The sequence below is a fragment of the Seriola aureovittata genome, chromosome 2 (genome assembly GCF_021018895.1).
Source record: "Seriola aureovittata isolate HTS-2021-v1 ecotype China chromosome 2, ASM2101889v1, whole genome shotgun sequence".
In the NCBI taxonomy this organism is placed as follows: Eukaryota; Metazoa; Chordata; class Actinopteri; order Carangiformes; family Carangidae; genus Seriola; species Seriola aureovittata.
This window is the reverse complement of record NC_079365.1, coordinates 8,143,538-8,168,586: the sequence shown is the minus strand read 5'-3', so window position 1 is coordinate 8,168,586 and position 25,049 is coordinate 8,143,538. Positions and strand designations below refer to the sequence as shown.

The window sequence follows — 25,049 nt, the reverse complement described above, 5'->3', positions numbered from 1 at the left end:
TGATTAGAATACAATACATATAAATCAGTAAGACCACCAATCCACTGCTGAGCGCCACAGAAATGATCTAACCCCAGAAAATATACAAATGACTCAGCAATTACTCAGCTATTAGCATTTGCCTGTTGCCCTAGCTGGCATCAAGGAGCACGATGTTTACACTGCCATAAGAATAATGTAACCATATTCTATTTGAGGGACACTAAAAGGTTTTCTCAGGCTTCTGTTATCGTACAAGCAATTTATGTAATGCGTGTATTCCTCTGAGTCGCCACAGTCTTTATTTAGCCTTTTCAGTTTGGGTTGAAAGTCGTTTCACATATCGGCCTGGACAAGTGTATTTCTGCTACAGTAGTTGCTAAAGATACAGAAAATAAATGTGGACCAAAGATGTGTCCAGTGGCAGTGGCAGAAAGTAACTACGCACAAGTACTGTACAGTTTTGAGGTACTCTTACTTCACTTGAGTATTTCCATTTTAATCTGCTTTACATTTCAGAGGAAATTATTGTTCTTTTTACTCAATATTTATTTGCCAAGTAAAATTAGTATTCTTAAACATAAAACCAGCTAATAAAATTTAAATGATCTCCACCTCGACCAGATTTATTATCAAAATACTGCTATCCCATTAATGCATCAGCAGTGGTAGAATAACGACTCAGATCCTTTACTTATGTCAAAGTAGCAGTACAGTTATTTAAAAAATACTTGATTACAAGTAAGAGTCCTGCATTGAAAAAGTATTAGCAGCCAAATGATTCAACTCAGTTTCAAAAATATAGTACTTGTTCTGTGAAAAAATGCCGCCCTGTGAATGTATGTAACTATATTAAATTGGTAATAGTGTATAACCAGCATTTTTGTGCTGTAGCTGGTCGAACAGTTAGCTTTATTAGTCATCAATTGTACCTAGGTCTCCAACCTTGGGGTCAGACCCCTCCAAAAAAGATGAATCTGAGTGGTCCTGAGATGATCTATGGCGTAGAAACACAATTCTGACACATCTGCAAATTTTCCTCCAGTCTGTACTTGCTTTTGGCCCTCCAACAGTAATTCAGATCAAACCATCTGAAACATTTAAAGCGAAGATCTCTTTCTTGAACTATTAACTCATAAACATCTGAAACATGATAAGAGGCCCTAAGTCTGTTTTTAAGAGGCCATTAATCTTTAATTGTGAATTGTGTCTTATAATTATGTGTATGTATTAAGTAGTCTGGAGTCTGAAATGTTGCATTAAAGTAAGGTGTACTATACCTGGACTTCAAAGTAAAACTAAGGTACTTGCTTGTACTTTCTAAGCACCTTTTACTGGAGTATTTTTACATTGTGTCATTGCTAAAGAATACTTCCACTTCTCTTCCACCACTGTCTAACGCATTGAAATGACAGCAAAGAGTGACAGTGGGCGTCTCAGGAGATATAGACTCCAGTTTAGGAATAAGGTCAGATGACAGTGAGAGTGAACACAGCATCTAACGCCAAACCCGGTGTTTCCTACCTGCTGGAGTCTCAATTGAAGCAGTTCGTCGCTTGTCCGCATGATGTCCTCATTGCCTCTTCTACACACAGCCTGCAATCTACATGTCTTTAACTTCTATGGCTGTTGTTGTATTAGCAAACAGTTTGGCCAAAGACGGATGTAGTAAAATTATTCATCATGTCGACCTCAGCACTGGATTGACTGTTGCAAACGATCTAAAGCCGTTTTACACTCACATGTAGTACAGTGTGTCACAAGCGGGTCACAAGGTATACTCCCAAATCACACTGCCGTTGACCACTCACCGGAAATGACGATCGCAACAGGTGACCTCGACTGCTGCCCACCTGCCCTGCTGCCCACCGCTTCGCTAACTTCACTTCAAAATAAACGTTTTACCCTCCCGTGCGTGCCCCTATTGTGTGACGCAACACGGAAATTAACTCCTTCAACTGAAATCTGCGATTCCACAAGTTTGAAAATACGTTGGTGGTCCCGACCCTTCTGCTACGTAGCCAAGATGGCGACCGTTGGGGATCAATTTTTTTGGGCTGTTTTGTGTGCACCTTCCGGGTACTTAGCCTACCTTTTGCTAAATTTATCAATGTGAACGCACTTATGCACTCAAAATAGCAAGTGTGAGTAAGTAAGTGAGTAAGCCAATTGAAACAAAGCCAGGGAGAGAAAGAGTTAGCCAAAATGGCGCAAATCGTGGTGCTTAATTAGTATAATCCAGGTGTTGTTAATTAGGGCAGAGGCAGTGGCAGACTCGTGGACACTTAACAGCAGGAACATAAAGGGGAAAGGTAAGTTTTACTGTTCTACTGTTTCCCTGCTCCACCTTAACTTTGATCATATCAAGCACATCGCTCAGACACCACTGCAAATTTTGTTAAATTCAACATTTAGCTATGGTGGTATGATCTTTATTTATGGTTCAAGATAAAAATAAAAAAAATTAAACAAAACTCGATCTATCACAGAGTGTTAAAAAACAATATTAGGTTAGGGACTCAAACAACATAAAAAAACATATACATACATATGAAAAGTCTCACTTAAAATTGCATTAAAACACAACAGGTCCATAAATAAGAGCAGCTGTACAAGGCTGCATTAAAAGTACTCACAGTCCATTTGGACTTGTTTAAGGTGGATATTGTACCAGAAAGTAATTTCTCTTTTTGGCCAGTGGTGCTTTGAAGCATCTGCCTGATGGGAGTAAGTGAAAGGAGTGGTGAAGGTGGGGTGAAGGGTCCTTCGTGATGGAGTCTGCCTTTGATTAAGGAGACTGTTTTCCTCTGTTTTCTGTATAAGGCCTACCCCTTAGTGGTTAGAAATCCCCCCCCCCCCCCTTCAGTCTACCTCTGTTCTTACCTCAAATCCAAGTTATCTGTTGGTATACTAATTTCTGGTTACGATCTTTATGGATTTTATTATCTTGACATCTATCTGAATGCTTGGCGTATGTTATCTTAGAAACCAAAGAAAACAACAAGTTGATTTCCTCACCAGGTTTCCTCTTTTGAGTTGGCAGTTATGTCATGTATTAACCTGAACACCTCTGATAATCCAACATTTTAATTTTGAGTCATCTTTTATGCTTAGACTTTTTCCTTCTCTTTTTTCAGAAAGCTTTTGTATGGCAATTTAGCAGTGTGACAAAAAACAAGAGTACAGGATTATGGCCTGTCCAGTAAGCAAACAATATACTTAATGTCAGAACTGTGTGTGTGTTCTGCAGATGTGAAAAGATTAATTTTCACCCCCATTGCCTCTGTTTCCTCTCTTAATGCCGCAGTCATACAGGACTCTGCTGGGTGTGAATGATGTGCTGCTCAGCTGTGTCTAAAGCTCACAGACAGTGTGAAATATAGCTACTGGCGATGGCATGTGAATTGTGTAAGAGAATAGCAGTGGAACTAGAACAGTTTGTATTCTCTAGCTTTTTGTGTAAATCAAAACTTATTGTGCTCTTGAGCAGGGTTGTGTTTTGCCTATTTCTATTGTTTCAACAGGTTTGTGAGATCACACCTTGTCACTTCTGTTTTTTTTTTTTTCAGTGAGACAAACATTCAGTCATCTTTACTTTGACTTTACTCTGAGGCTCTCTGTTTTCCTACTTAAACAGCAGATTTAAAGTCGTACCTGGGTAAGATTACTGGCACATCATTTTCATATCAATCCCTGGGTTTGAACTGTTGTCACTGGTGTACACAGGAGATCTCAGACTACCTATAGATTTGGTTGTGTAACATGATGTGACAACACTGAGAGGGCTGGACACACCTTGCCTGCTTAATCCTACACTTGTAAGATAACATAGATAACATGGTGAACATTGAACGATGACCTAATGTGGGAAATTTCATTTAGCCTCATTTTGTCATATAGCCCTTATGGGGCTATATGTAGGTGAGTAGTTTACCCTTTTAAAATAATGGAAGTTTAAAAATGAGTACAGCAGTCAAATGCCTGTATTTTTGCATAATTACCACATTTACTCTCCATATTTAACTGTATTAATGGGATGAAATCCAACTAGATCATTGTCTGTTTCATCTGTTTTTTGTCTGTGTTTATTTCATTTTAGTTTGATGTCCACACTGTATGTGACATCTGATTTACTTGGTTGATTCACCCAAATTACAAAAAAACACATTCTCACTATTTAGCCATGTGGACAGAAATGTCTGCTGCCACCCCAATACAGCGAAGGTGAGTAGAATTTGGCTTGGAATTTTAATTTTAAGTCTTCCAATTACAATATACAGGCTAATCTTCATAATCCATAGAAAACACTGTCAGCAGTTCTTCCCTGTGTCTTCTGAAAAAAAAAATAAAAGTTTGCAGATATTGCAAAACCTGGGCCTGTTAAACCAAAACCATCTGTTTGGTCACATACCACAAGAGGGTAAGTGAGAAAATGCATTTCTGCTGTTTGGGTGAACTGACTCTTTAAGGTGCTCAGTGAATGTCACTGTGTTTCTGTACATAAACTGGAATCCAGGGCTGTCATGGGGAGGGTTAGTGGGAGTGTTCATGGAGAATTACTCAATAAAGCTTGGTGGTACGCAACTAGCTCAACAGTCATTAGTGTAAAGTTCAGTGACCAAGTGGTGCAAGAAACAGCAACAAGAGAATAGAGTGTGTTGTCACAGAGGTTTAGTTGTCCAAGCGCAGTTGGGAGAAGACGTCAGGAACTAAGGATTATATTCGCACACGGTCAGGACAACAGTTGTGTGTGTCACCTTTCTAAAAAGGATTATTTCTGTTGTAGATTTCCTTTGTCATCTTTATCAGGAATGTGTTCTGAAATGTGTGTAGTTTATAGAGGAAGAGGGATTTATTTTACAGATTAGCAAATTATGATTCATGTACATATGGAAATGTAGATACTAAATCAAATTTAGTTTTGGTCGTTTGCCTTAATTTAATAATGGAACGTAAAATGTATTAACTTTCAAGCTGCAATGTTCCCTCAAATCGACTACTTGTTCCTTCTTTTCTGTGAGGCCTGTTAGTAATATAACCCTGTGCTAGTGCTGATGTGTTGCCTTGCAGTTAGTTGCAGTCTAGTTGCTCAACTGTTCTACTTCCAATCACAGGTCCAGGTGCTCTCAGATGGATTATGCCATGAAGTCTCTCAGCCTTTTGACTCCGTCTTCCCTCTCCAAGTAAGAGCACTGCTTCATGAGCTGGATGTGATGGTCATCACTATCACCAGTTTATAGAGAGGTTTAACTTTTGAGATGTAGCTACAGATTGTTCTGTATGTTTCTTTTTCTCAGGTGTGTGACAGCCAGCGTGTCAGCCAGTGCTTCCATGACGCAGCAGCTCCTGTCGGGTCTAGCTCCTCAGCCAAAGCCCTTCAGAGTCACAAATGCTGACCGCAGTGTGAAGAAAGGCATCATGGCAGACGCGCTAGAAGACTTGATGAACAAGGTGAGGAGAGGGAAGAGCAGGGGATGTTAGGTGTAGGGTGGGGGAGGAGGAGGAGTTGTGACATAGTTGTGGGAGAAGATAATCGAGCATTGAGTCAGTTGCCATTCAGTTGAAGGAATGGTAAGATTAAAGACATAGTGATGAAGCAGGGAGACACCCTGGTGTGTTTATAGAGCACTAAAATTAACACAGACTGGCCTGTGACTCACTCACTGCTGTACCGTCTGTGATGCTCATACACATTTCAAGCTCATGCTGGGAAAAGTTCATAAGATTGATGTGTCAGTGGCTCTGTGTGATGTGAAGTTCTGCCTCTTGAGTAATGTGCATCTGGTCCCATGACGTGGCACATTATTCACCCAGCGATGCACTTGCTGTGCGTTTCTTTTCATCCCTGCTTCCTCAGGTCAGCGACTCGCTGAGCGTACCGTGTGTCAGTGCGTTGGTGCTGGATGAGGATGGCACAGGTGTGGACACAGAGGAGTTCTTCCAGACACTGGCTGATAACACCGTCCTCATGGTCCTAGAGAAAGGACAGAAGTGGACCCCACATCCAGTATGACTCTTTTCACATTAACCACTAGGTGACACTGTTGATCATTTGCTTCACTGCATTACACTGTGGGAACCGTAACATACTGATACTGTCTCCTTTTATTCAGCTTCTGTTATGCCAGTGTTTCTTTCATGTATTGACTGAACCGATAGAGAAGTGTCTGTGTCATTAATGAAGCAGCCATGAATAGGGACGCTACATGAATCTGGTCTGATTAATAATACATGAAATATTCAGTGAAATTTAATAATGAAAAATATTTCAGCATTCAAACTGAGTAGGGGAGTAATATGTGAGTTATTGTGCAAAGGCAAAACACAGGCAAACACCAGAGATTAGTTTCTTCCTTCATAATTTGTAGAGGAAAAATGAGAGGCTGGATTTGAATATTAATGAGACCCAGGGGTATCATCAAATTTGAATTGTATTCACCCAAAAGCAATTAATCTCCATAGAAATTGATGCATGTGATGATTTGCATCCCCTCCTTAATATTTACTCTGATGACCTGACATGGACCTCGTCTCATGGTCATTTGCTTTTCCCATCTTCATAATCATCTTTTTCATTTGTCGTCAGCAGGAGCTGCTTCAGTCTGTTACCCAAGTGTGTGCTGGTGGAGCTGTGTGCTGTCATTTGGCCCAGTTTGCTGGCACACCAACAAAATGTGTCTGTGTCCTTTTGACCTGACTTATGTTTCTCTTCCTGTCCCCTCGCAGAACAGCCCCTCGAGAGATCAGCTCAGTGACCACCGGCCGCTGCGCCGGACAGATGTGGCCAAGCTGACCTTTGACCTCTACAAGAACAACCCTAAAGATTTCATTGGCTGCCTGAACGTCAAAGCAACCCTGTACGGTGTTTATTCTGTGTCCTATGACCTGCGCTGTTACGCTGCCAAAAACATGTTGAAGTGAGTGCCTGCCAAATATATGAGATCTTCTGATATTTTTATGCTTTTGTGTTGAACTCTTATGTAACTGATTTGTCTCTTTTCTCAAAGCATCTCTCTGGTGACTTCACTGAAGTGCTATCTGGATTCTTAGTAACAGCTTAATCCAGTTAGAGATGAAATTTGATCCATTTTAATGATTCATAATTCATGAATTCAGCCACCCACCAACAATTCAGTTATTTTCTGGTCCATTTCCTACTGTGTGTCAGCCGCTTTAACAACATATCAACACCGCTTACAGCGTTCTGTGCACAGCCCCTGACATGTAAAGCATGAAGTCATATTGTACCGTGTATACTTGTGTGGGTGGCAGAGTTAAAATGGTCAGATCACAGAAGAACAAAGGCTTGATTTTACTAGAGATTAATTTTGGGAGTTATGTCACTGCTGCTGAGATCTGCTGGTTTTCATCTTTGCCATAGAGCTTCAGTCAGAGAGGATTAAATTTTGCAGACTTGTCATATATGAGGCTTTTGCGCTCACACTGCGATGGAGGAGGTTTGTTTCTTAGATTTCAGTTTTATGAGATGCAGCTGATGTGTGAAATTACCATCTGAGGTTGTGAATATTTCCTGTCAGCAGTTTGCTAATCAGCTTGTGTGGTCTGTCATGCTTGTCTATATTGTTTTCTATGACAATTACTCAAAAAATTACATGTCATTGTTTTTAGTGATAATACTTTCATACATATGTTTGGTCAGCCATGGCTCAAGTGGTAGAGCACATCGACTGTTGGTCTCTGGGTTTATGGTTCGATCCCTCGGTCCTCCAAACCCAGGTTGGCATCAGGAAGGTCATCTGGTGTATAACCTATGAAAGCTCAAATTGGCGGGTGGTGATCTGCTGTGGTGACCCCTCATGGGAGCAGCTGAAAGACAGCAGCAATTCTCATACATATGTATCCTAAGTTACTCAAATGCTGTGTTTGTGTGTATCTGTGTAACCATCTGCACATATGGGAATTTGCTATTTATGACAACTCTCTTATACTTTCCCTGTCTCTCTGTGCTGTGCTTCCAGGGAGGCTCTGCGATGGACCATCTTCTCCATGCAGGCCACAGGCCACATCCTGCTGGGCTCCTCCTGCTACATCGAGCAGCTGCTGGAGGAGGAGGAGCGAGCAGAGAAGAGTCTGCTGCCACAGGAAAGCAGGATCAGGCAGCTGCAGAGTATGCTGCTGGGAAAGATCTGCTACTGATGACAGACTTGAACTGATGATGGTGGAGTGGACATATTGTCCATTCTTAGATTTAGCACACACATGAAACTACTTGATCATGTCACTGTTTCCTGTGCAGTTTGGAGACACCAGATACTGCAGCAGTCTGTTCTCACAGTCACTTTGTTGCTCTGTTACATTATTTTGCTGCATATGTATGTAGAAGCCAACACTACAAGTTGTTCCTCAGAAAGCACTTTTACTCACTATCTAACTTTTTCCTATGGAGATGAATAAATAAAACTAACACTTTTTTATTTTATTTTTCATTTCTGAAAATCAGTTTAAGTCAACTCACATTAAGTCCACAAGTACCATGTGCTTAAATGTGCAGTCTGAGCCCATTAAAGTGGCTTATGTGTGTGGTTCCTGGTCACAGTCAGTGTAATTGGCAACAGGTCCAGCTGTCTCTCCCACGCTTCTCTAATTGTCCCCTGGCCTGCACCGTCCTGTCAGCTGCAGAGAACCAGAGGAAGAGAAGGGGAGAGCGCGAGCAGCTGCAAGGGGCAGGGGGACGGAAGCGAACCATTATACTGAGAGAGGCTTCAGCTGGTGGCAGAAGTGCCACTTTTGCCATCATGTTAAGGAAGGTGGTGGCAAAAAGCCGGACAGTTTTTAACCAAATTGTCCGTCTGATAGATCCTGAAGAAGAAATGTTGAGGTGAAGATTCAGTAGGTCAATAGTTGGAGTATTACTGTGGCTCACGTCCTTCTCATCCACTCATTTCTTTGACTTTTGTCTGGTTTTTCTGTCTGCAGAAAATATGAGCCGAAAAAATAGGAACAGGGTGAGAGCTGATCATTTCTGATTCAGTCTGTGTTCACACATGAAACACAATAAGTACCCCACATGATACCAGCTGGTTTATTGTTTGCTAAAGTATTGAAAGGCATGTATGTAGTTTAAATGTAATGAGGTAATGAATCACGGTATAATTAACACATTTTTATTTTTGTATTGGTGTTGTGGTGTGTTAATCACATCACATGAATACATAGTTGCACACCCACATGCATACACAACATACAAGTGAACACTGGTCATGTGCCGTTTCTTTGCACTGAAATGAGTCATGAGGTTCATGCTGACTGTCATGCTTTAAGCTATATTTGTCGTAGCTCTCCGTATTCCTGCATGGCACTCAATTGTCTGCATTCAGGTTGGTTTCTATACTATGAGCTGGTTGCTAGTCTAATGAGCAGGTTTATTTGGCAACTGGTTTGATTTTTGTTTCCCTTCACAGACAGCGTGCAGATGCTCCAACTGAAAATATCTAACCATGAACTGCTGTTGTCTTGGTTGACCTTGAGGTTTTAGGTCAGAATGATATCTTTACTGTATGTTATGTGGTCATTTGAAGGCACAACCTCTGATCCAAATGTAAACAAAGTAAAACTAAACACAAGATTGAAACAAGACAACAAAACAGTATTTCTTGATGATTATTGGTTTGTTTGAACATAGCAAGAAAACCAGCCTATGATGATGAACAGTTGAAAGTTTTTATTGTTGAAAGATTTTGCATTGCACTCCTGTATAATTGGCAAACTCACAATGGACAATACAAAAAGTTTCAAAATCAATACAGCAGAACCAGATATTGTCTTTCTTATTCCGTACAGTCTTCTTTTTTGTCAAAATATGGCAAACACAAGTGATGCTGACTTAAGTGACATCACTTGAGTGAATTTTACAGACTTCATACAGCTTCCTCTGGAGCCACAAAAGGCTTTATACAACATTTTCTAAGCGGCAACCTCTGGGGAAAAATGAAGCCAACACAGAAGTGTCAGTTCCTCGAACTGACATTTGAGTTCTTAAATGCCCAACTTTACAGCAGAAATAAACATGTTTACAGCCTGGTACAAAATGGTCTCTATAGCTGGTTTGCCCCTTCATGACAACTGTATGAGGTTGTTGTGATAAGGCTTAAACATGTATAATTAAGGGTGTGCCTGCTCTGAGTGACAGGTGGGTGTCACATTCACTGTGTTTGTGGTGTTGGTGCCTTTTTTCATGCAAATACTTCAGACAAATACTGTGCACTTAGTTGACTAACAGAACGTGAGGAAGTATGCTCCAGTTTTTGAGTTGAGGGAAATTATTTCATGTAAACGTTAGCAGTAACTAGCAGGTATCAGTGTCTGCGCTCAACATACATACGTGACTTGTTAGCTTACCTCATTAACTAGCTTATTCACCAGCAAATGAATTAGCCTTGGGTTAGCCTTCAGACAGGGCTCACATGTGCTAACTATGCTAATGGGAGACTCAGCTCCACACACGCCCTAGCTCTGCCCATATCTGGATTAGATGGGGTAGCAAGGTGCTGCCCAGATGGCGGCGGTAAAGCAGCCCACTCTGAGCTTCAAAACCTTTCTTCAGAAACCTGTGGGAGACATCAGAGGTTACGCCTATCTTTAATTACTATGTTTTTCACATATGCTTCGCCCCCCCACCCCAACATCTGTAGCCAGACTTTGATATGTGAAATTAATGGAGCTCCCCATCAAGTTAAACCCACCATTTAATAATGTTAATATACAGCACATTTGCATATGACAGACTTAAGCTTTAAAGTTCTAGCTCAAAGACAAATACCACCAAGACACAAGGGACAAGTATGAAGATATAAATCTGGTTTGAACTGAATGACCTTGATAGTAGAATCTGGCACCTCCCTCCTCCTCCTCCTTCAGTCAGCTGAAGTCATCCTGTCAGCAGGGTCTTATGTGGATCCAACAGGAGCTTGAGCTCTTGCTGCGGACAGTGCAGCCGTCTGTCCGTCCCACCGAGCTGTGCTGTTGTCAGTGGCCCCTGGCGGAGCTGCTGCTAAGCATGTGCTTGGCTGCTCCACAGGGCAGGAGGAACGCTTCCCATCAACACGCTCACAGGTTGCAGGCATAGATCGCTGAGAGCACGGCTCCTACACAAGAGGTAAGAGTGCAGTTTATTTAAAGGATCCATGTGTTTTGTTTTAATCCCTAATAACTCACTTTCTCGTGCAGCCGTTTGTCTGATAAAGACATTTTAGCGTAAAATGCGCATCGCTTGGCACGCAGGTAGTTCCGCCAATCCAGTCCAGCAATAACTTCAATTGCCAATTAAAGAAGACAGTTCTTTCTTTTTGGCATGATAGGAACGTGTAGTTAAATATTCACATTATGACATCTGCTCTATATTTGAAAATGCTCTTCGTTTAACTTTTACGCAGTGTAAACAGGCAACAATGCAAATTTATAACCTGTCGTGTGGATATTCATCTTTTTAACTGGAAACATATTGTTTTGTTAATACATTATATGTCCAACTTTCAGTCCGTGGATGTGTACTTGCACTCCTAATGTGCAGCGCATAGCGCACCGCCCTGTGGTGTTTGGCACACGGAGCTCCACGAAATATCGATTTAGCAGAGGAATCAGGGTTTTATTAGAAACCTCGGGCTGTATGTGGGAGTAGGTGCTTGACACAGTTACGGGCTCTGAGGCTGTGTATTTCTCCCACGCTCCTGAGGGAGTCCTCACTGCAGTCCGCTGGAAACATCTCACCATGTACCAAGACCATGTACATCAAAGTGTGGTTGTCTGCTTAGATGGTGTATGCGTTTGCCATGTTTTGCATTTGTGTTTTGTTGTGTGTGCCAACAGCCAAGGGGACAAACATGCCTTAAAATATCTTTCAAATGCCATATACCTCTCATAATCTACTCTCACTGCCTGTCAGTGTCGATTTATTGCTGAATTATGGCTCTATCTCCCCTTCCTTTACAGTTTCAGGGAGAGATCACCAAAATGCACAAAATAAACTCCTTTGCATTAATTTAAGGGCAAATGAGGAGCATAGCCAACATTTAGGGCATACATTGATCTGCTCATGGTCCAATTCAGTTTTATCCCTTTAAATTACGACATTTGTGCACATCTCACCAAATATTTTAAGGTATATACTTGAAGGATTTAGTTTACTGCTAGTAAACTAAAATCTTTCTCCAAAATGTTAGCTGATCGACAATTTATCTACAAAAATATTTGATAATTACCCAAAGACTTTTTAAGTTTTATACAAAATGCCAAGAAAGATCTGGCTCCAGCTTTGCAAACGTGAATGGTTTTCTTACTCTTCTATGACGGAGAGTTGAATATCTGTGTCCAAACAATTTACAGTATATGATGAACATTTTTCACTATTTTCTGACACTTTTTAGACCAAATGATAAATTGAGACATAATCAGCATAATAAAAATTATCCTTAGTTGCAGTTTGCTCCTAATATTTAAAGTGTTATGCAGGGGTTGTGTTCTGTAAACCATGTGCGGTTAGACAGTTTCCATCAGAGTTTTGTCACATGGGACACACATCTCAGCACTGCAGTGTGCCCTAACAGAATCGCATAAATCAGGTTTATACTCACACTACCCACATGCTGCGTCGTGCAGTTTCTATTTCAGCTGTTCATCACAAGCAACAGTTTGGTACTGAACAAAACAACCCAAAAAGAGGGATGAACAAAGACTGTGAAAGTGAAACTAAACACAATAAAACACAGCAGGTGAGATGAGGAGTAAAGGGGGCTGGGGTTAGTTGCAAGGAGATGGGGGAGTCGCAGTATTGTGGAGGTGGAGGAAAGCAAAGACAAGAAGGAAGACGAGTTGATAAAAGCATTTGAGTCCGAGCTCTATCTCTACCCCGCTGTCCCCACGTTCTGCTGGGGACGGCTTTGATTGTGAACATGAAGAAAGGGAAACCAAATCCCGCTAGACACATGAAGTCAGGAAGCCTGTGTGTGTGTGTGTGTGTGTGTGTGTGTGTGTGTGTGTGTGTGTGTGTGTGTTTGTGTGTTTGTGTGTGTGTGTGCGTGTGTGTGTGTGTGAATACATCATCATCATCACCTCTCTGTCTTGCTGGTGCCAGCTCACACACAAATGGATTAATTGTCTACTAATTGCCTCCTTCTGCAGTTAAGTAACCTCATCATTTTTCACCATGTGGCTTCCTGTTCAGCATCTGTCATCTCATCTATCAGCACCTATCAGGAACCCCCCCCCTCTCTTCCTTCCCTCGTCTTTTCTTCTTTCTGCGTCTTCCCTGAGCTTAGTTTTTCAATGGCTGGCTATTTCAGGTCCATATTTCTGCTGAGCGATAAATAATTCAGGTAACAGGACAACACAAAGAGAGCCTGGATACTTTGCCCATCTACCATCTGTCTGAATAATGGATTTATTTCCCAATACCAAATGTTTATGGTCACTGACTAAACTGGCAAAATGTTAACTCACTCACTGTGTGTATAAGTTGTCCCTCAGATTTGCCTTCAGTCGTCACACAAAGATAGACATAGATACATTAAAGATGAATCTCCTGAAGAAGTTCTTGAAGAAGTGCTCAATTTTACAAAAGCACTCTCTGTATTTCTCCATATTTCAGGCTGTCCACTGCTCCTCAGCTCAATTATGATGAAGTGGACTTAAATATTTATAAAATGATAATCGGATTTCTGCGTAGAAAGTATGGATGCAGCTTTAACAACAGCCATAAAGGTTGCAAAAACCCTGGACAGGATGAACCAGTCAGCAAACTCTGTGAGCCTGCTCGTGCCCTCATTGTGTTAACGCAGCAGTGAGGCACGCATGATGTATAAATATACTGTACCTGTTGTTTTATCTAAAACTGGCATCTCAGCAGAGGTTAAGACAACAAAATAAATACACCTACAATCTAATGCAAGCCTACACAACAGCCCTACATAAGTAAGTAAGCTGTTGTTGAGGCTATAAAGGCTAACAAAGCAACAACACAACCAACCAACACAACCAACTTTGACCTTCTGTGAAGTTACTATGGAGTTAAATCTTCTCTCTAACAAACAATTCAATATAAAATAAAATATTCAATACAAAAATAATTATATGAACATTATATGCTTCAGGTATTTGCTTTGGGCTGTGGCTCTGACTCACATTGCACAGGTATTCATGCAGCTGTATCTGACTGATTGGGATCGACTTAATTTTCTCCAGTTGGTTCATTTCATAATACAAAACCTCGTATCAAACTGTGTGAGTCATAAACCTAAAAGAATAGTTTGATTCAAGTAAGTAGTGAAGTAGTACTGAATAAGCAGTGTGATACTGTATATACCAGTAGGGCCGCACAGTTGGTCAGATGCAATCGTGTTTCAAGATTTTTGTTTTCATAACAAATGACCCTAGAAAACATATTTGCCCGTACACAGCCATTTATTTACATTTATCATGTCCACTGCACTTGGCAACGCTCGACATGATGATACTGATCTTGACAATGGTAAACATAAGTGTAGTAGTTGTCCTGACATTTGAAGGTCAGAGTCATGCCCCGCCTGAACAGGTTTAGTGCACTAAAGCGTTAGTGTGTTCAGAGTCAGCTGGAAGCCAGTTTCAATTGGGAATTCTGTATCTGACCTGTATTTATTTTACATTCAATCTACTGGAAAAGGAATAATCCCGTACATTTACCACCCTGTAAGATATTCCACTGCTGCAGACTTTCATCCTCTCAGTATTCACCTACAGCTACAAGACCACTTAGACTCAGCACGTGTCCTGTGCACATCTAAATGTGTGTGTGCATGCACGTGCATGTGCTTGTGCATGAGTGTACTAATATATATGTGTGTGTCTTGGTCTCCCAGGCCTGCTGTGCTGAGGATGAGCAGTGGTCTGCAAGTGTTTTGCTCTGACATGACATTTTGTCTCCATCATGGCGTGGTGACTGGAGAGAGCGCTCAAATAACAGCTTGATGTCTCAATGGGGAGTCTATTTACGCCCGTGCACGCACACTCGCACACACACACACACACACACACATGCTGGTGGGTGTTCATATATAGGGGGTTCTGTGTTCTTATAGCTTCAGCCTTTCTGTTTTGTCGTTACTCACCCCCTCACACTACAGACTCTCTGGCTTGAACGCTATTGTTTCTATTCTTGTCCCCTGCTTTGTCTAAAGTAATGTCTTGTGAGAATCAGCGCTCTGCCAAGACTGTGGTGGCATTGTCTTGACAAGTGATTGAAGCTGCCTTTTTGGCACAAAAGGGGGAACGACCAGACTCCTGAAGGCCAGAAGAAAGATGTCTGTTTTTTAATAGCTCTCCTATCGCATTGATTGAAGAGGCCACCTGAAAATATCTGTAATGGGATTATAATCTCATTACACATACTGTTCCTTAGAATGTGATCCTCAAATGCCCATCCTGATCATTCACTTTCTTCTGACCTGCCACCACAGTGTCATCTGACTATCAACAACAGAAACGTCATACTTTCCCCGCAAAGCTCCTTATGACAGCCTGATTAGATTTTCAGGTAAAATGCTGCATAACTTTGCATCTTAATGAAGAATAACTGATTTTCTCCAAATTGCTCTGATGCTTTAAGACATGGAGTTCATAGCAATCATGTGTTTGGTGAAGAGAAATATGTGGATTAGTTCTGTTTGGTACCTTACGTTTGATACCAGTAGCATCTCTAGCAGCGTGGCTCCAGGGATATCGGTCCCTGATGGTGGAGATCACCTGACTTAGGGAACGTTAGCATGCAGACTCATTAAACCAAGATTCTGAACATGGTAAACATTATATCTGCTCGGTAGCGTTGTCATTGTGCGCACGTTAGCGTTTCTGACTTCAGCATTTAGCTTAAAGTGACATTGTGGCTGTAGAGTAAGCACAGCCTCACAGAGCGTAGAACACATTATAGAAGTGACTTATTTACATTACTGCTTAGGTTTCCACTGGGAGCGAAAGATGAACATATCCAACACATGTTGCTACCAGGCTGATTTAATCATAAACTTTTTGCAGTGCAGTTGATAAAAATCTAATTTTCTACATTAAAATATATTCCACATTACTATTCATGTACTTTTCCTCTGCATTCCAGACTTCTCGCTTTATATCATTTTGACAACCTGTTACATCAGCTTGTCTCACAGGAATAGCTAGATAATCTTTACTGCCATTCATCTTTTTAATCTTGGTGCTGCTGCTTCAGGGAGCAGAGTGTCGCTGTTCAATTATACATGCTATACAGTCTCTTGTCACACACTTCCTACACCGAAGGAGAAGCGTTTCTAGAGCATCACTTAGATCCATATGGAAAAAGGTGGCTCTGGATATGGTGTATCACCTCCCTGCTGAACCCTTGATGCACCGTTAAAGTAAAAATGTGTCTATTATATTATCCAGCCAGTTTGTGTTCATTGTTTTGTGTAGTCATTACAAATTTTATTACACCTTTCCTAAACCTGCATTGATTTCTTACAGTGACTTTCTATAACCCCCAAGAAACAGGCCTCAATTGTTGCATTCAAGTCTGACTATTTAGGTGGAGAAACCAATAGTGATCAGAAAAATCAGAGCAAAAATAAAAAGAGATTTTTCAATCAGACTGAAAGAATATCCCGTTTGAAACTGACAGCAAAACCTGATGTCTAATATTTAGACTCTAAATTGTTGAAAAGTTTTAACTTTTGATTAGATTATCATGGAAAACGTTGTTTTGCTGGCTTAAGGGGATCACAAAGCAACAAGACAAGCATTCATAAACAGGTCACATAAAAAATAGCTTTTTACACATTGTAAATATTTGCATATAAATAGAGCCAAAATGAGCTCAAACAAAAGACAGAAACACTCGTCCCATCTGAATCTAAAGCAAAGGATTAGGGATCAGGACCCAGATGTTATGTCAAGTGCTGTGCAGAATAAAATTAATGTTTACATATTGAATATCTGGGAATTTTCACATTTTTCACTGAAAATATCAGTCATCAACTATAGCCAGACAAGACCAGGAGAAAGATAAGTTTATTATCAAACAATAGAATATGCTGAGAAGTGAAAAGTACATTACATATACTGTAGCTTTTTTATATATATAAAAAAATAACGTTCAGTATCCATCCAGTTTAATACCTGCTATAAAACCATGACTTGTCTTTCTACAGTTCTGTTTTCATGCGGATGCTGGCAGGTTGATTTTGTCACTTTTGGACAGGTCAGGCTGGATGTTTCCCCCTGATCCCAGACTATAGTGCATTTCCCAAAGTGTCAAACTATTCCTGTAACTATTCCCCAGGCTTAACATCTTCAGAAAACTCTCACACTTTTTGGTTCTTGACATCATCACGAGATATTCAGATGAAATGTGTTATCACTCTCACATTCAACCTCATTATATTGTATATTCAGAGGTTTAAAGGGACAAGGTGTTGATGGGCTAGTACAACCACTTATACTAAAAGCATCACCTTGATGTGACCTTTTCCTGCTCCTCAGTATGTCAGGATCCAAGTGAGATTATTGCCTTCTGTTAAGATAGAAAAAGATCACACGTACTCACTCACACACACACGCACACACACACACACACACACACACACACACAGTCACTCTCTGGTGAGCGTCTCCCACTTGTAGGTGACTTAATTAGGAAACCATCTTAAGAAATGCGCCCTGTTTCATGCTCTGAACATCACCTTACGAGACCTAACCTAAATGGAATCATTCAGATTCAAGACGGATAAAATTTCCAATAACCATTTTGTGGATAAAGAACAGTGTGGAACAGCGCAGTGCTCACCAGGGTTAGAAAAGGCCACCCGTGGGTCAACACAGGGTCGTATTGATTGATTTTTTACACTTCATGTAGAAAACCAGAGTTAAAGATTAGTTCCAAGGAGAAAGCTTACCCCCAAGAGAAAGCCCTGTATGAAAATCACTCCAAAACCATAACTCCCTAAAAAAATAGAGCATATAAATTAAGCACAGCAAAACTATTAATCCCTGTATTACAGGGAAACCTGTGTATTATATAGCGCTCTAGTCTTCATCAGCTGCTGTGCTTTGCTACAATCAGATTGCTTTTCTGCTGCGATTTCAAGATTGGCAATATCTGTCCACCTTTCCTGTGCTAAACGTCTAACCTGTGCAGCCATCATGCAGCTTTTCACTCAGGCAATCATGAGTGTAGTCTTTTGGGACTGAAGTGGTCTGTTGGGAACTGGAGGCAACCAGGAAACCAGCAGCAGTTAGGGAAAGGCTGATGTAAGATGTTAGAGTGGAAAAAAAGCTGCCACCTCTGCTCCCTGGGACATCTTGTTTACCAGTACAGCTGGCTCGCCCTTCTTCTCTACTTCCTTCCCTCACTCTGCCATTTTCTGTAATCTGTCTCAGCTCTCCAGCAGGCGCTTCAGATGTCCTACTTACAGGTGATGCATACCTGCTTCTAAACAAGAATCCACTGCTTCTCTAAAAATCTACATTTCCATTTCTCTCCAGCTTCCAATCCAACCTTCCTCTGTCCCCTTATCCTGCTCTTTCCCAATCCCAGCCTCTGGTGGCAATCAGATAGGTCTACTCACGCTCGGACCAGCTGGAAACGTTTAACATGAATCGAGCACAGTGCTCATGTACACCATCAATTCTTCACTTGTTGTTTTCTCTGACCCTGTTTTTTTCACTCTACTTTCCCAGTGTCCCTCCTTTCATTTCCCCTTACATCCCAAGAGACATTTCTCTCCTTAGAGTTTTAAACTAAACCACAAATCTGTTTGTGCTAACTGCTTTCTCGCTAGCTTAGACAGTGTCGTAGAAACTTTCACCTTGTTTCCATGAAGTTCCTCATATTACTGAAAATAGTTTGCGAGTGATATTGTTGTTAGGGGACTTCCATTTCTTCCCACATTCTGCTGTTTACAAGGCCCAGGGAGAACAGGAACACATAAAAAAGCAACAAGACAAGTAGTCGTATTTTTATATGGATTACTGGGGGCAATATATCAGCAACAGAAGGTTTTATCATTGCATTGTTGACATTTTAACTCACAACTCACCAGACCAACAAGAGTGCCCCAGTCTGTTTACTTTTCTGTATCCTTTATCTTTTCTCCATGGGACTGTAACGTGTCGTAAGCTCTCTGTGTTGTAACCTGGAGGTATTTTAACTCTGCTACACTACTGTCTAACTGTCACTAGCATGGTTGTCACCAAAGAGCTCAGTATCACACACTTCGATACTACAGCACCTGTGCCCTCATTAATCTAGGCCCTTAAAGTGTGGTTGCCGTGGAAACAGAAGCAGGGAGAAAATGAGCCCATCACTCAACCGAATGTCTCGTAGCTAGAATGGAGTTGTACAGAGGTTCATAGTTGAGAGTTCATTAGTTGCGTTGTTGTTTATTTCCCGCACTCTTGACTCGTAAGTTCACCATCAAGTGTTTTAAACACCTGAAGATGAAGCTTTCCACCTCTTGATGAATTCAGGGGGAAAGGAAGCTGTGAATTTAATCATTCAGTTGATTTGCCGCAAGGGGCAATCAGTTGGCGCCCTCTAATCAATGACGAGCGACTGTGTTTTACACACTGCCTTTAATCATGTGGTTGTCAGTGCAACAGGAAGATACTGTCTGTGTGCATAACAGTACCAACAAGCTGTGACATACAGCTGGAACAAAAAAACACAATAAAAGTCATCAGTGACTGGTGAACTGTAGCACTGAATAACAGCAGCTAATCATCATCATCATCATCATCATCATCATCATCATCATCATCTATCAATTCCACTCTGAGCTTTTACTACACAGATTAACAACTGGACCAAAACTAAATTTAACTCACTGTTTTCTGATGCTGTTAAAGGTGTGTTTACATCAGTATTTGTTTTAAACACAACAGGAGAACAGACCCCTAAAGTGAAGAAACACAGAAAATGTTCTTCAAGAGTTTATGTGAATGAACCTGTATGAATTTCTATTTAGAAAATGACCTGCCATGCCTACCAGCAGATAGATAAACTGTTATCCCTGAAATTTGCATCAGGATTGATGTTCACTTTTTGTTTATTCTTTAGCTATTTCTTGACGTCTTTCCTCAGTATATTTTAGTGAATTAACTCTTCAGATGTGACACACATACTGAAGGGAAAGAACTGAAGTAGTCGTCAGTTTGGCTGAAACCTTCCAACACTTATATGCTCCTTCGCCAGTAAAGGTATTTTAAATAAATCATGATCTCTGCTCCAGCTCGCAGAGCAGAGATCATGACCAGTTTTGTGTAAGTTGCTGAATGTATTGTTTTTTTTTACTGATCCACTGAGAGGGCAATTGATTACCTGTGGGTCTGATTACTTAGCTTCATTCAATTTGCCCATTCCCCTGGGCCCCAGTACACTTTAGGGATATTGTGGCGGACTGCAGTTCTGACAGCATGTGTGTAGGTCTCAGGTAATCAGAGATACTGATAGGAGACAGACTGAAGGCTGGTTTGATGCATAATGCAGTATTTGTCCAATGTTCAGATGCTGGGGTTGATATATATGCATATGTGATAGATAGATAGATAGATAGATAGATAGATAGATAGATAGATAGATAGATAGATAGATAGATAGATAGATAGATAGATAGATAGGCAAAAATAGGTTATGATCTCTGCCTTACAGATGTCTGACCGCCATGAGAGAGAATAATGTGTTTTGTTTCTTTCCTCCACGGTTCATTTCTCATCTGTCTGCATTGTGTTCCTGTCTCCCCAGCGCTGTCATCAAGCTGTTATTCATATCTGCATCGTGGAGGCTCAGCCTAGTGCATCATGGGAGCTCATCAACGGTGTGACAGATACAATATGTGAGGACTGAGAGGTCGTCATGGAGACTGACAGCTACACCTCAAGCCCAGCCACAACTGACTGGGTTGGGACAGTGGCGGGCCTGGAGGGGATGGTCCCTCAGGAGCAGGGAGGAGGGGGCTCGTCCAGCAGCCCCGCGTCCTGGTACGTGCCGTACTCACTGGGCTTCCAGGTGTCGCTCACAGCCTTCCTCATGCTGGAGCTGGTGTTGGGTTTCAGCAGCAACCTGACAGTGCTAGTGCTCTACTGCTCTCAATCCAATTTAGTGGACTCAGTGAGCAATATGGTGACTGTCAATCTGCACGTGCTGGATGTGGTGGTGTGTGTGCTGTGTCTGCCCCTCACTCTGGTGGTGGTGCTGCTGCCTCCAGGACCAAACCTGGCCCTGCTCTGCTGCTTCCATGAAGCCTGTGTCACCTTCGCGAGCATCGCCACAGCCATCAACATCCTGGTTATCAGCTTGGACCGATATGACATTTCAGTGCGGCCAGCCAACAGGCTGCTCACGACACGCAGAGCGGCGCTGCTCCTGGTTGCTGTCTGGGTCACCTCAGTAGCTGTGTTTTTTATCCCATTCTTGGAGGAGCAGTGGTCCAGTGGAGAGGCATCAGAGGAGAAAGGGCAAGTGCCTCCCTTGTCTTTGTCCTCATATGGCATCAGTGCCACAGTGGTGCCAGCATGGCGTAACCGGACACTGCTGTGTGTTGGTGGGCAGGGCTATCACACAAGGTTGGGTATGTACTATCATCTTATCCTGCAGATACCCATCTTCTTCACCACTGTGGCAGTCATGCTGTTCACCTACTCCAGAATACTGAGGGCTTTAAACATCCGCATTGGCTCCCACATGAAGAAGAATCAGCGATTCAGAGGCCCCTCCTGCAGCGGGCACAACAAGAGACAGAAAAAGAAGAAAGCAGGGCCCAGAATGATCGATGGTGGGGAGGTAGGAGGGGAGCAGTGCACCACAGATGGTACCAAGCAGCGCAGCCACCCACCCCTCATTCCATCCCCTTCCCCTACCCCCACATCCCCCCCTGCCTTGTCCTCATCTGCCCCGCTGGTCATCTCTGACATGGGTGCGGCCACCCCCATGCCAGCCACCATGGGTGTTCAGGCCTCCGTGTCAGCCATCATTGCCTTGCGGAGGGCGGTGCGGCGACACAGGGATAGGCGAGAGCGCCAGAGGCGAGTGTTCAGGATGTCCCTCATCATCATTACCACATTCCTGGGTTGTTGGGCTCCCCTCTCTGTGACCAACGTGCTAATCCTTGGCATTGGCCCCAGTGATGCCCTGATCAGCCTGCGCCTCTGGTTCCTAGCCCTAGCTTATGGCACCACTGTCTCCCACCCTCTGCTCTATGCTTTCACCCGACAGAAACTGCGCAGGGCCCTACGTGCCAAGGTTAAAAAGAGGGTGGTGTCCCTGCTCCAAGTAGACCCTTCACCAGGGGGCACTGTCATACACAACTCCTGGGTGGAAAACAGAAAAACCAGCCGGCAGGTGCGGCTGGAAGCAAGCGAAGGTACTGACCGTTGCCTGGCAGAGGCCCTGTGAGACTGACATTACTTACTGCTGTAAGTTGTTTCATTAGGAAACTCGCTGGTGTGTGAAGTCACTGTAAGAAATGTGAAAAACACATTTCCACCTCTGGGAGATGTTTTAATGTAACCACCAGCAGCAAGCCCATGCTAAACACAGCTTACATTCACCTCAGGCAGCAATGGAAGCAGTTATGCTGTCATCACTGTATTGCAAACAGCCTTTGCAGCTGAATAAGATCCTACAACAACAAACACACAAGTGTATATAATTTGCACTCTGTTAAATACTGAAGTCTGTTTACATACGGAGTTGTATGATAGAGCATTCTCACAGTGGTGCTGACAGAACTGCTCCAAAGAATGTGTTCAGCCAGCAGATGATCTGATCTGCCTCCCGCTCAAATGCTCCAAGGCAGCTTTAAAAATGTTGATACACTTCAAAAACGTCAATACTCAAAAAATTCTTTGAATGTGTTTAATATTGTCTCTGCCTTAATTTTGCTGTGAAAGTTTTGCTAGATGGTATCTTGTGTAGTCTGAACAGAACGGGGAACATGCACACAAGCAAGACAGTGACTGACTGCCACGAGAAGACGAGACGTTAATGTGTCAGAGTTCAGGAGGGTCAGTCTACAGAAAGCAAATGAGGCACACGTCCAAGGACAATTAAAGTGTGAAATATTAAATGCAGTTTTGCTTTAGCTTTAGTTATTATATATTCAAATGTTACAGTGTTTAAATAAAATCTCTCAAAGCTCCTTGACATAAATGCAACTTTTTTGCACCCCAGTTTATATCAAACGGTGTAATATCTTGTTGGTATTTTGCATATACAGCAGGGGGAAGGTAAGCACATCATTCAAAGGAACACTTTGACATTTTGGAAAATATGCTCATTTGCTTTCTTACAGAGAGTTACATGTTCAGATTGATACCACTCTTATGTCTATATGGTAAATGTGGAGCTGCAGCAGCAGCAGCTGGTTAGCTTAACTTAGCACAACTAGAAACAAATAGTTTTTACTTAACTTATTTTGTACAGACGAAAGAAACTAGAGAGAGTGTGTTAATTAGTGAGCTTTAGAAGTGTTGGTAAGTGGATTTTGTTACCTTCTGACAGAGCCAGGCTAGCTGTTTCTGCCTGTTTTCAGTCATTATGCTAAGCTAAGCTAACCAGCTGCTGGCTGTAGCTTCATATTTACCTTACAGACATGGGAGAGATATCAATCTCTTTCTCTGACTCTTAAGTACTATGACTTTGAACATTAAAGAAGACGTTTATCTTATGATTTATCAGGTGTTAAAAGAATTATGGGAAGTCTTCTGGCTGAAGTAGCTAGTTGGGATGACACAATAACAGGAATACCTTTAATATAATGCAGTCCCATATATATTACCAAAAACTACAATCTCAAAATTAACTGTCACATTTAGTCAACGCCTCTCTGACACATTCTCAATAAAAGCTGAATACTCAAAGGTTCAATAGTATTTATTGCCAGTCTATTGTTTGGGATTGCACTATATTTAAGGTGTCACTGTGGCTCAGTTTTGACATGTTAAAAGCATCTGAAATATTTTTTTAAATAATATTCATGTATATGATGTGTAAATATTGATCAGATTTGAATGTACTATATGTGAAGTCTACAGTACAAGTCACTTGGTCTGTATGTGATTATAGACTGACTTTTCTAGATTAGAGGGGTGTTTCAGCTGCAGCTGGTTCGTCTCTGTCAGCACCCAGACATCTGGTCCCATGGGTCGACTCAACCTTAGTGTCCAGTCAACACTAGAAAGTAACTGTCACTACAACGGAGCACTGACAGGTTGGTGAGATTATTAATAGGACTAATGTTTTCTCTGTTGACTTTGTTGTACCTGCTTGTGTGTTCACTGCTCTAATGCTGTTCTCACACTGAGACTCATTTCAGAGGCCATGTGATTTCTTTCACACACACACACACACACACACTTAACGCTTTCCTGAATGTAAACACATGAAAATACATATATATATATATATATATTTTACTGTATGTACACCAAGAATATGCTATCTTTATAAGTTTTCTCCATGGTGTTGTTTTTATGTGAATGTATCACCATGCAAAGTTGAATCATATCAATAAATATGAAATATCAAGGTCTAAACTTTCTCCTTTTACTCTTTGATCGTGACCATAGGAATCATATATGCTGTTTGCAATGAGGTTTGAACATATGGCACGGTCACTGTACTAAAAATAAAAAAATATAGAAAGCACTACAAAAAACACAGGGTCAGGGGTTTCCCTGGGTTTATCTGGCTAAAAAGCCTGGTAACCCCTGGCTTTGGGTGAAGCTGGAAAAACTGCATTTTTTCTCATAAAGAGTCTCACTTTTAGAGGAAACCTGCTGTGATGGGAACAGCAGGAGGACAATGTACAGCTCTGTCCATATGTCTCAGATGGTCATTCCTTTAGTAACTGAAGGAGCATCCACTGATATAGCATACTGCTGAACTAAAGAACACCACATCTTCCTGCACACAACCATATATTGTTGTAATAAATAAAAGGAGTGTCTGCACCTTGGTGTAAATAGCCATATTGGCTACCCAAATAACATTGTTGGCTACAGACACCTGGGTGCAAATAGCATCTGCCTGAAAAATCACAATTGCAATTGTCTGTGCT

General features: G+C 41.6%; 2 protein-coding genes across 3 annotated transcripts; both read left to right on the top strand.

Annotated features, from left to right (window-relative positions):
- The first annotated feature begins 2,147 nt into the window (after positions 1-2,147).
- cidec (cell death inducing DFFA like effector c) lies at positions 2,148-8,409 on the top strand. Of its 2 annotated transcripts, none has more exons than XM_056396129.1 (6): positions 2,148-2,291; positions 5,094-5,162; positions 5,277-5,430; positions 5,837-5,986; positions 6,706-6,896; positions 7,959-8,409. In XM_056396129.1, the coding sequence occupies exons 2-6, from the start codon at positions 5,110-5,112 to the stop codon at positions 8,134-8,136; spliced, it is 726 nt and encodes a 241-aa protein (XP_056252104.1). In that variant the 5' UTR covers positions 2,148-2,291; positions 5,094-5,109; the 3' UTR covers positions 8,137-8,409. The 2 variants fall into 2 exon arrangements, with proteins under 2 accessions (XP_056252104.1, XP_056252096.1); XM_056396121.1 differs by lacking the exon at positions 2,148-2,291 and adding an exon at positions 4,571-4,710.
- Positions 8,410-8,564: 155 nt separating this feature from the next.
- Positions 8,565-24,525, top strand: LOC130181715 (G-protein coupled receptor 22-like). The gene is made up of 2 exons (XM_056396098.1): positions 8,565-11,095; positions 20,735-24,525. Exon 2 carries the CDS (start codon positions 20,846-20,848, stop codon positions 22,382-22,384), a length of 1,539 nt encoding a protein of 512 aa, XP_056252073.1. The 5' UTR covers positions 8,565-11,095; positions 20,735-20,845; the 3' UTR covers positions 22,385-24,525.
- The last annotated feature ends 524 nt before the right edge of the window (positions 24,526-25,049 follow it).